The sequence below is a fragment of the Epinephelus moara genome, chromosome 20 (assembly GCF_006386435.1).
Source record: "Epinephelus moara isolate mb chromosome 20, YSFRI_EMoa_1.0, whole genome shotgun sequence".
NCBI lineage: Eukaryota > Metazoa > Chordata > Actinopteri > Perciformes > Serranidae > Epinephelus > Epinephelus moara.
Window position 1 is genome coordinate 42,643,935 of NC_065525.1, and position 12,780 is coordinate 42,656,714.

The 12,780-nt window shown below is 42.9% G+C and overlaps 1 protein-coding gene across 1 annotated transcript in view; it reads right to left on the bottom strand.

Moving 5' to 3' along the window:
• The window catches only part of cttnbp2 (cortactin binding protein 2), a 154,585-nt gene that overhangs the window by 39,450 nt on the left and 102,355 nt on the right, over positions 1-12,780 (bottom strand). The window contains exons 6-10 of the mRNA XM_050072839.1: positions 10,533-10,632; positions 7,024-7,174; positions 4,612-4,812; positions 2,566-2,683; positions 995-1,285 (exon numbers count right to left, since the gene is read on the bottom strand). Of these exons, the coding sequence (XP_049928796.1) occupies positions 995-1,285; positions 2,566-2,683; positions 4,612-4,812; positions 7,024-7,174; positions 10,533-10,632 (861 nt within the window). The remainder of the gene's footprint in view (positions 1-994; positions 1,286-2,565; positions 2,684-4,611; positions 4,813-7,023; positions 7,175-10,532; positions 10,633-12,780) is intronic.

Below are 12,780 nucleotides of genomic sequence, written 5' to 3' on the forward strand. Positions count from 1 at the left end.
AGGGACTACATCACCCAGCTGGCCTGGGAACGCCTTGGGGTTCCCGCGGAAGAGCTGACGGAAGTGGCTGGGGAGAGGACTGTCTGGGCTTCTTTGCTGAGGCTGCTGCCCCCGCGACCCGGACCGGAAAAGCGGAGGACGACGAGTACGAGTACGAGTATTTTATTTTTTCATCATTTTATTCATTAAACTATTATCATATTATTATTTAATTATCAATATTTTTTATTATTTTATCTATTATACTATTATTATAATTCTTATTTCATTATCATTATTTCATTTTTAATGATAAATAAATCATTTTTTTATTTTTTATGATGCATTTCGTATTTAAGAGATTTTCCCTAAAAGAATCCACTATATACTAATATTAGTCTCAGGTACTGCAAGATGTTAATTTCTTAAAAAATATGTTCTGAGTGTCGCATTGTTTTCTTTGTCTCTCCTTATGTGCAGTAAGCAATGTGAGGAGGGACGAGGGGGGGCGCTGTCCCTTGTTAACCTGCCATCCCTCTCCATCCTCTGGGTCCACACCATAGACTGTATTAAATAACGGTGTAGCTACCGTGACGTCACCTATTGGATTATCAGCTCCCATTTTGAGGCCTCAGGTTCGGCATTTCGATTGTTGCTATCTTGTTTTTTTGGAGCCTGAAGCGACCATATTGAGCAAGAGGTGGATCTGACTCAGACTGTGGTGACGCTTTGCAGACAGCCTGTCACTAAAGCAGCCACAGCCTTCACTATGTGTAAATTTAAGCATTAATAAAAAGTGAACAGGTGAGTTATATAAAACATCAGCCACTGTACAGTTGATATGAATGTTTAAATTAGCTACAGAGACCAAAACTGTTTTTTGTACCAGGCTGTAAACATTTTAACATGGAGGTCTGTGGGGACTGATAAGGGGGAGGTAAAGGATGGAGAAGAGAAAGAAAGGGTCAAGGAAGGAAAGGAGGAGTTAAATAAACATAAACACATGTCTCCTCACCAATAAGGATGGAGGCGACACTGGCGGGACTGAGGCCTAGCGGTGGGCGTGGCGCCTCCTCCCTGGCCATCAGAGACTCCCCACAGACAGTCTGGAGGTAGGAGGTGAAGGCGTGTCTGAGGGTGGAGCCCAGCTGACACCAACGCATCGACCGGTCCACAGAGACTCTCCCCAGCACCAACTGGCTGCTGGTGACGCCCTTCGCCTCCTCCTCCAGGGCCTCCACGGGACACATGGATCCCGCTCCTCCTCCACCTGAACACTGGAGACGCACCAGGACCCGGTACGAGTCTGGAGGAGAGGAGAGGAGAGGAGAGGAGAGGAGAGGAGAGGAGAGGAGAGGAGAGGAGAAAATAGTGTCACAGTAGGTTCAATGATTTAATGTTGAACTTAATAACTACCTGGAGCCAAATGAGGCTTTGCTTTTATGGATTATTTTAGACAGTGATGCGGTGAATACTGACTGTATCATGTTAAATGTAATATAATGTTAAATATAATATAATGCAACTGATTCTGTTACAATACTCAAAAAGCAACATTAAATTCAAATGTAAAAAACATCCTCTAATGATGTGTCTTATATGTGTATGTACATAAAAATGATATTGTAATACTGATTTCATCCATCCAACCAGCCCTATATATCTTGCTTATTTCTTAGTACTTGTAAATTTTCTTTAAAGGTCCAGTGTGTGAGATTTAGAGGGATTTTATGTAATCTGTGAGGACTGCAGATTGCAACCAGGAAGTTTTAACTGGAAGCCGAATTATCCACAGAGGTGGACCTGCTAATATGTGCTCACCTATTTTCTCTGATAACTCAAAATCCAGATGTTCAAAAGGTTTTGTCGCTCCCTCTCCAAAACCAAGTTACAATTCAGTGTTTCTCCAATTCTGTTTGGCATGTTGAAGACAGGCTGCTGGCATGGCATACACGTGTTCATCGTAGACATGAAGAAGGTTTACCTCTTCCTCTCCAGAACAAACAGATCAGCTGATTAAAAACGGTGAAAACACCAAATGAAGCAGTTTCACATTTAAAGACAACGTTTTCCATGCTCTCATGTTGGAGTGGCCAACGTGAAAACATGAATGGCCCTATCTAGAGCAAGTGTTTGGTTTGTCCTTTCTGGGCTACTATAGAAACATGGCGATCTACTTAGACAAGGATCTGCTCCCTATGTTCAGTTTCTTCCAATATATCCCCCTGAATCCTACACACTGGAGCTTTAAGTAAATATAATACCACTGACAATAAAGTAATTACATTACAGTACATGCTTTGTAAATTTCTGATTGATCAGTCGGTAAAAAGTTGAGAGAGGAAATAAAACAGACACATCTTACAAACCACTGTGACATCTTCTGCTTCCCTGGTTTATATTGGGAATGTTGTTAATATGGTCATGACTCAAACTGTGGCCCTCCATCTGTATTTTACAACCTGTCTGATCGTCTCACTGCTCAATGTTTTTTGTTATGATGCAATAATGAGTAGCAGAATTCATCTTTAAGGCATAAAACCCATGTGCAAACACACACACAAACACACACACACACACACTCACGGAGGTTTTCAAGTAGATCTTTGCAGTCATCAGTCGCCACGTCATGAATGGTGCGATTACACTTATCCCTCCTCTCGATGTCCTGTTCACTGTGGCTGCACAGCACCTCCAGACAGTCCTACACACACACACACACACACACACACACAGATAACGATCAGTAATGAGCATGTGCACAGTTCAGGGTGTGTGACCACATACACGAGCAGCACAGGCTCTTGTGTTTTATGAAAGCACGGATCAATGAGTGAGTGGTGGTCTTCATTTATATTCAAGTCAGACACTCAGTGTGGAGCAGTCTAGTCTGGTGTCTCTGTCTCCTGCATTTGTTTAAGCTGAGCCGGACGTTTCAGCCAGCAAGGTCAGCTGTCCCATTACCCTGCTGCTGAGGAGACTGATGGCAGGGCTGGACATTAGTGGAAGTGCAGGGACTGGACAGAGTCAGCGTAGTGGACACGAGGACACAGGAGAGAGGAAACATTTCAACATTATCTTACAGACTGCAGAACAGCAGCAGATCAGGAGGTTGACTCCATGTGGCATCGCTGAGAATTAGTTTTTTGGCCAGTGGGAGACAGAAGACACACATCACTGATACATTCTCAGTTTGCAAAGTAAATGCTAACATATTAGCGAGCAGTTGCCTATTTACACACCCAGCAGCCACAAAGCAACATTAGCATTCATTTAAGCCCAGTTCAGACCAAAGATTTGGGACAAGATGAAAATGTTTTAGAACGTTCCAGAGAAAAGTTGCAGTGGTGTGAAGTGGTCCATCTCAGCTCAACTCAAGCCAGCTGATGGTGCTGCCTGTGACAGTGTCCTGCACCGGGTCAGGTAGCCAACAGGTAACCCACAAAAAGCTGTGTAACTGGCCCACACACGGGCGGGCAGTGGGTGAGAACAAAAATCTATTTTTTATTTTAACTAATCTCTATTATTAAGCCGCAGTTCCTTTTATTTTGAAAGTCAGCGACACAAGTGTAACATTTGACCCCGTGGTCACATTGGTCACCGACGTGGAGGACTCCAGCCATGAAACTTTGCAGCCCGAGGATGAGGTGGCAGCCTGCATGGAGTTCAAGACACCCAAGGAGGATCCTTTGGAGGTTTGATGGTGGTGGAAGGAGCATGCTAACATGTTTCCTAACCTGGCAGTGATTGAATGTTTTCACCATCCAGTCAAAGAGACGTCCAATTCAAGAACGGAGAACCAGCTTAATGTGAGGGACTGGAGCCTGGGGGGTTTGATCACAGGTGCAGGTCGGGTCGCAGGACTTTTATTAACAGGTGTGGCTTTGACTTAGACATAATGACTGGTAACAGGTCAGTTCTGGTACTGAGCTTTATGGGTATGGGCGGGTGCAGGTTTTCAAAAATGGACCAGTGCAGGACTCTGCCCTGTGACGCAGCTTGTTACTGCTGCTGCTGCTGCTGACTGTGCATACACACGTCACACACACATATTCACAAACTGATTAATCAGTGCTGGTTATCTGATTTATTGTGGTGTATTCATATAAACACAGCTCATATGTTTTCACCATCTTATCACTACTACAAATGCAGCTGCAGCCAGTATCTCACTATCACTACCCTCATTCATATTTTAAGAAGCTACAAATTATATTCAGCCACAAAATAAGCCTGAAATGTTTGAAGCTAGAATGTAGGTAAATGGGTCGTTGCTTTGGAGACGATACACCGTCTTCTCTTGTCCCATTAGTGTGAACTCACAGGTTTTTGGAACATTGTAGCAGTTGTTTCAACTCCTCTTGTCACGAGTCTCTGATCTGAACTGGGCTTCAGACTCGTGTTACTCTCCATCTGCTGAATGTGAAGCCAATATTCTGGCAGCCTTTTGTTAGGTATGATCAGATCTTAACCTACACAGTAAATGAAGCCAAAACAATGAGCTGAAAGAGGCTGAAAAGCTCTGCAGTTTGTCACGCTGTGTCACTGAGGTAACAGCCCTGTGAGCGACCCATGTTACATCACACACAGGCAGATGATTCATCATCACATTTTGTGGCGGCTCATTCTCACCTTGAGGCCCAGGGCGGCAGCCATGTGTGCAGCCGTCCAGCCGTCACTGTTGGCGTGGTTCAGCAGGGCAGCAGGCAGCGCCAGGGTGGCGGGGGGGTCAGGGGTCACAGTGGTGTCACCCTGAATTGGGTGGCAGAGGAGTAGACGCAGCGTGTCCACGTGTCCGGAGCGCACCGCTGCGTGGAGAGCCGTGAAGCCGTCCTGCAGAGCGGTAAAAATGATTTACTGCTCAGTAAATACAAAATTCTCAGACTGACGTTCATTCATATGAAATGAGTCTTTTGTATCATTAATGTTTGTACCAAGTAGAACAAATGTGATTTGCTTCTCACGCTGCGTTTCAGGGAGGAACGTCACGCAATAATTTGATTACAAGTCAAGAAACGTTGGGAGACATCCACTCATGTCACACACAGGTTCATATCAGGGCCGCAGCTTACGTTTATTTTCATTATTGATCACAGGAGTCTGACAATTATGGTCTTCACTCATTCATTTTCTGTAACCACTTATCCTGTTAGGGGTCACAGGGGGTGGAGCCTGTCCCAGCTGACACTGGGTGAGAGGCAGGGTTCACCCTGGACAGGTCACCAGACTATCACAGGGCTGACACATAGAGACAGACAACCATTCACACTCACATTCACACCTACGGACAATTTAGAGTCACCAATTAACCTGCATGTCTTTGGACTGTGGGAGGAAGCTGGAGCACCTGGAGGAAACCCACGCTGACACAGGGAGACAGAAGGGCTCCCCCACTGTGGGCTTGAACCAGGAACCCTCTTGCTGTGAGGCAACAGTGCTAACCACTGCGCCACCATGCCGCCCAAAATATGACAATGTCGACCCCGGACTGTTTTATTCCTCCACTCCACAAGAAAGCACCAAAACTGGTTCTGGTAACAGAGGTGGAAAAGACAAAATGGGAAAATGCAAATCAGCTGCTAATTATGCAGCTGAGTAATTAAAAACCTGAGCAGCCCACTTTTTACCCTAATTTTTATACTGTTGTTTTAAAATAATTTTAATCAGCTTTAAAAATCCAAAATGAGCACCAGGGTAAAAAATACTGCATGTTTTCTCTTCACCCTGCTCAGAGCTCCTCCTCCATGGTAAATCATTACGTCTGACCCGACACACACTGGCCAACATTTTCTGCTGTCTAAAAATACATCTGTGCTGAAGAGGTCAGATATGCTACAGAGACTTTTGGCAGCTCCTCTGGTTCAGCAGGGGAGCCAGGCTAAATGTGGAACAAAAGCAGGTACACTAACTAAATATAGGCTCTCATCACATGATTCCACGGCAACCAACAGGCCCCTATGGTTACCATGGAGACCCAGGAAGCCCATACATTAATTAGCTTGCACCAATCGGATGAACAAACCCCCTGAGAGCACTTGTGAAGCAGGATGAGTGTGAAACTATGTGGAGTGTTAGTAACGAGTGAGAAAGTGTGAGATATTCCAGCATGAGTAAGGAAACCAGGGGACGAGTCTGTTCGCTTATGTGAAGGGATTTTGACCTCATATTTGCTCTGAGCTCTGAGTGTGTCAAATGGATTTAAACTGAACAAATTATACACAAAAAATAGGGAAAATTTCCATTTACAGACACAGTTTTTAGTCAGATCAAGGTCCTGAAATTTAAGTTAAAATTTAAAACTATAAACCCAATTAGGACTATTTTTTTCAGTAAAACCCTAGATGTCAGACACATTTGTGCCATAACTCAAAATATAAATCTAATCTAGAGACAAGAATCCAGGTAAAATGTAGAGCTGCCTTCTTCATGGGGTTTTCTTACTGTACCAAGTCAGTCGGGGTGTAAATCACCAGTTTCATCATGATACAATATCATAGCGATTCTTTGGACAACGATACGATATTTGCCGATATCACGAAGTCTGTGATGATACGATTTCCATTCGATCCGATTCAGGGGCCTGTGATCAATATGAGACGATATCACATGGTCATTTATCACAGTCTGTTATAGAAGAAGCTGCCACCTTGTTCTTCTTTAACTTTGCCATAAACGATAAAACAACACATAAATAATATAAATTATTATTGACTCCACTAACATGAAACAGAACATGGGATAAGTTGACCTTCAGGACTTTCTGTCAGAAAGCTCTCTCGAAATCAAAATTAGTACCACACTGCTGATTTATTCCCCAGTAAGTAACGTTTGATGGTGACACAGAATTTCAAAATAAAGGCGTAATATAAAGATGATGATATGGATCAGTGTTTTCGCTTTGCATCAATGATACTGGATCGCTGGTCATTGAATCAATATATCGATCCACACTGATGGATCATTACACCCCTACAAGTCCTCAAAGTTGATTTCCTGATGTGGTACATGCACGGCCAATGGCCCAGCCTGGCAGCACAGACTTACCGTTGTGGTGCGCGAGCGATCGGCTCCGGCGCTCAGCAGGACACGGACGCAGTTCAGCTGTCCAGCCTCACAGGCCAGGAAGAGGGAAGTCTGTCCCCCCGCCGCCGCCGAGTCCACAGCAGCTCCTGCAGACAGCAGCACCTCCACACAGCTGGAGGGAGGAGCAACGTTAGAAACACATGTACCAACATACATATAAATACATACATACTATACACGTACAGTTACATGTTACATTAGCTCAAATATGAAGGAGGAGAATATATATCTATTACTGGTCGATAATTAAATTCAAATGGCTCATCCAGATCCAGTTGGTCAAAATCAGGTAAAAATTCAACCATGACTACTCCAAACACAGTAACTCCTCGCGTTTGTAAGCTTCAGGGGTAACTCCTGCAACAACTCAAATCTCGCGAGATGTGAGATTTCAGAGTGCCCTATTATTTAATATAGTGCGCGCTCACGGGCTGTAGGCAGGTCAGCCCTAGCTTCGTACTGGAGAAATGTCACATATTGAACATCCTATCACTCATTTAGACAAAAGTAGATTGGAAAATAGGGCCCAGGTTGAAAAAAACATTAGTTCCCCTTTAATTTCCAGTGAAATCTAGCACTGCAGTATTTGCAGTCATCTTGTATGTACTGTAACTGTCATCTTTGATAATACGGTTCACATTTTTTAGTTCAATACAACGCTTTCATAACCAGGAATATTACGAAAAATGTTTGTTTTACCAGCTCATGCACAGTAATGTTATCAGGTTAATATATTTCCTAAACATTGTTATTGATTTGGGTCAGGGGTCGGTAACCTTGACTATTAACAGAGCCAGTAATAAATATTTAAATAAAGGTAACAGCCTATTAAGTCTAAATGAACATTCATTAATATGATTTAAGACGAGGTGGCTCCTCTGCAGTGGGCTGTTGATAATTCTTTAGTACTTTGCAGCAAATGAATCTGTCCACACATTATTAAATCCTCTATTTTCCTCCAAGACTTTTACTTTTTTGGATTTGAAATCCAGAGCTAACCTTGCCAGGCAGACACCAGGCAGACACCAGGCAGACACCAGGCAGACACCAGGCAGACACGGCTACTGAAGTTCGGCAGAATTTAGGGGAAAAGGCTCCAGGACGTAGATGAATGACGCACATTTTAGTGAATGAAATGTTAGAACATTTTTTAATCCGATGCATAGACTACACATTTTTACAGTTGTAGAATGCAATAATCAACTTTAGACCTACAACAATGACAAATTAAAATCTGAATATTAAAAAATAACTTATTATTCCCAGTTAATTTTATGTCAAAGCCACAGGGAGCCACTGGAGACGGTCTGATGAGCCGCAGGTTGCCGACCCCCATTTTAAGCATTATAAAGAAAAAGCAGTTAAAAGGTCATGCTCCAAAACAAATACCTGATATCACACAATACAGTAACTACACACTCATGCACACACTACAGTTGTGAGTGGGAGCACCACCTGTTCAGAGACAAGAGAAGACATCAGCCCTCCAACCAGAGAGCAGATCATCTGAGGAAAACTGAGCCCGTCTCCTGACACGAGTCTGAGTCACGACCACCGAAAAAACAGTGAACCCCATAAAATAAACTCAGTGCATGTGTGTGTACGTGTGTGTGTGTGTCAGCATGCCTTTTGGATATTCCCGCTCTATAAATAACACTGTGATCAGATATTACAACACTGCACATTCCCCAGCTGGTCCCGGGCATCGTGTTTTTGGCTCGCGCACAATCACACACATACACACATGCGCACACACACATTTCACTAAAGTTGACAGCCTCTCCTGCTGTAAGCATCAGGATCAATACGAGTGATCAGAACTGACTGCTGGAGCAGATGTCGTTAATAATTAATGATGAGAGCTCAATGATAAACTCCCAATCAGCAGAGTGAAATGAGGCCGTGGTGACAGCTGACCAGTTGAGGTGAGGTGACTGTAGCTGTGGGAAATCACCCCATAAAGCTTCAGCAGTGATGCAGAGCTGGTCTCAACCTGACAGTCTATACTGTGTGTCACAAACACGCCAGCTGATCCCGGTGCGGTGACAGTACAGAGACAGCAGGCACATTGAGCATGGTTACCGGCACTGGGCTCACGGTCGAATTTCACACATGGGAGGTTCCAGCTGTGCTCGTCTCACAGCAGAAATATGTGTCATGAGTCATTGATTAGAAAGACATAAAAAAATGAGATGATATCAGACTCACTAACATGTTCTGTGATCTCAAGCGCCAATGACACATGAGAGGAGAGAGGTCAAGTCCCCAAACTGAGCGTTAAGAACAGTATTAGATGACAGTTGACACTTGTCTCCACAAGGCAGTGTTTCGCTGCCAAATATTTTTCATCAATGACCTTTTTAACATGATAAAAACGAGACAATGATGAGTTAAAAATAGATCTTGATGATAAAACTAAAACAATATCAATGTTATTTTCGTTGATGAGACGTAAGGAAAATGTTAGTGGTGGACTATCGGTCATTGAAAGCTGAGAACAGCCGTGCTGATAATTATCTTCAAATGCAGCATGAGCAACAGGCTGGTAAACTCCAGTAAATAGTCTGCACCAGGATGTTTCAGTAGCCAGCAGAAACAGTCAGAGCGGAGCAGCATCAGCCGTGTGTGTCTGACTGTGGATGGTGGAGCTGCTGAATGGATTTGTGGAGTTTGATAGTTGCAGCAGTGGCTGTTAGCAGCTAGCTCCACTCGCCACCAGCGGCCGCCGGACTTCACATCTGTTGATCCCCGCAGGACTCCACTTTTATTGAGGTAAAATACCAAACACTTCGCAGTTTAAACTTCTCAAATGTGACGATGTGATGATATTCTCTGTTTTATAGTGTTGTGGATTAAATCTCTGTGGGTTTTGGACTGTTGGTCAGAAAAAAAAAGCAGTCTGCAGATGTCAGTTTCAGTTTGGCGTTTTGGGAGCTTATGGTTGGCATTTTTTTACTATTCTGACAATTCATCATTTTATAGAATAAACAGTTAAATAATATTTAAAAATTGAAACAATTGTGGCAACAGTTCATCAGCTTAAACATTAAACATCTTGTCTTTGTACTGTATTCAGTTGAATATAGGTCAAAAAGCATTTGGAAATCATTGCATTCTGCTTTTATTTAAGTTTTCATGGTCGTAGATGGACTGCATTCGTACAGCACTTGTCTAGTCTTAAAACACTCAAAGCGCTTTAAAACTCAAGCACCATTCATACACACACACACACACACACACACACACACACACAGCAGCACATGCAAGCTGCCACCTGCTGTTCAGGAAAACACATACACACAGTCATCAGGAGCAATATGGAGTTCAGTATCTTGCCAAAGGACACTTTGACATGTAGACTGCAGGGGCCAGTGACCTGATCACCGAACCTTCAGTTGTTAATGTTAAAGTTACGTGAGCCTCTGGGACGGAGGAGTTACAGTACAAAAGGAAGACCCTTATGAACTGACCTGCTGTGGCCGTGGGCGGCAGCAAAGTGTAAAGGTGTGAATCCATTTTCATCCGAGACATCAGCAGGCGATCCGGATGACAGCAGCAGCTTCACACACTCTGACAGAGAGAGAATGACAGAGAAAGAAGCATGATGATGTCATAGCGTGCTGTTGTACACAGTGACAGACAGGAAGTAGCTGTGAGCAGAACGAATTCAAATATAACTAGAGCACTCGGAGAGCACAGACCTCCGCCAAGTAACCTTGACCTTTGACCACTTAATCTAATCAGGTCATCCTTGAGTCAAAGTGGATGTTTGTGCCAAATTTAAATAAAAAAATCCCTCGAGGCATGCTTGAGATATTACACTCACAAAATGAGATGTACATAAGATCACAGTAACTTTGACCTTCAACTACCAAATTCAGCTTATTTTTGAGTGGATGTTTGTGCCAAATTTTAAGAAATTCCCTGAAGGTGTTCTTGAGATACCGTGTTAATCAGAATGCCACTGTTAGTGTCACGGTGACCTTGACCTTTGACCACCAAATTCTTATCTGGTCATTTTTGAGTCCAAGTGAATGTTTGTGTCAATTTGGATGACATTCCCCAAGGCATCCTTAAGACATCGCATTCACAAAATGAGTGTGACCTTGACTGGCAGTGACCTTGACTTCTGACCACCAAATTCTATCAGTTCATCTTTGAGTCTAAGTCAAAGTTTGTGCCAAATAGAAGAAATTCTCTCAAGGTGTTCTTGAGATATCACGTTTACGAGAACGAGACATATCAGGTCACAGTGACCTTGACCTTCGTTGCCAAATTCTATTCAGTTCATTGTTACGTCAAAGTCAATATTTGTGCTAAATTCGGAAAAAAATCCCTCAAGGTGTTCTTGAGATATGAGAATGAGACATATCAGGTCACAGTGACCTTGACCTTTGACCACCAAATTCAGTGTATCTTTGAGTCCAAGTGGATTTTTGTGCCAAATTTGGCAAAATACCCTCAAGGTATTCTTGAGATATCACGTTCACTAAATGAGATGTCGGCAAGGTCAAAGTGACCTCCAACCACCAAATTCTATCAATTCATGTTTGAGACACAGAAGAATGCTACGGACAAGGTCACAGTGACCTTGTCCTTTGACCACCTAAATCTTATCAATCCATCATTGACTCAAAGTGGATGTTTTTGAAACAAAAAAAAATCCTCTCAAGATGTTCTCAAGATATCAAGCTCACAAGAATAAGACAGATTCAAGGTCGCACTGACCTTGACCTTTGAGCTATGACCACCAAAATCTAATGACTTCATCATTAAGTCCAAGTGGACATTTGTGCCAAATTTTAAGAGAATTCCCTCACGGTTTTCTTGAGAGATCGCACTTACAAGAATGGGACGTACGGAGGGACAACCTGAAAACAAAATACCTCGGGCCACAGCTGTCGCCGGTGAGGAGGCATAAAAACTCCTAAAATATCTCAGTAAATGACCACAGACCTACACTGTACAGAGCAGAGCATAGCAACCAGATCATCTTGTTGCCATGGATACTGTAGTTAGTGTAGTAAGCATGGTACTGTTGGCAAATTACTTCAAAATCAGTTAGTTTACAGTACGACAGTATGAGAGATTTTTATGAATCATTTGGTGCAAGCTGTCATTAATGAACTTCAGAGTTTTATAGAGTCACCGTCCAGCAGCTTTATTATTAAGATCGCTTCTGTTCCACTGACTTCAGCCAGACTAAGAGGTTCCTCTCACTGATTGTTCTGAATTTCAGCCCCTCCTCCTTTTAAAACAACAAAGCCACATCAACAATAATTGTCTTGGCTTTCCACTGCTACATTTCCCATGAGTTTTAGCCACAGTCTTTAATCTTTGTTGAAATGACAAGCTGTCGTTTTACTCTCCACTACAACAGTACAGTATCCACTTATCTTAGAATACAGACAGAATTCCCCCGAAAAAATGTTCCAGTTTTTCAGAGACACTGATGAAAGAAACATTATGAGAAATAACACTGAACATTAAAAGCCAGTGGAACAAAACAGAAGTGGGGCAGGAGGACATCAGCGCTCTGTAGGTAACGTGACATCAGCCTACACAAAAATAGTTTCATACACATTATGTGTCACTGCACGGCACGGCAGGAGCCACCAGATCAACACTACAGAATTAATACAGAGTGAACTTGGTACTTTCTTTACTTCTTTCTTTATCTACTGCATGTTACTCGATATATGTGTGTGTGTTCTCGTT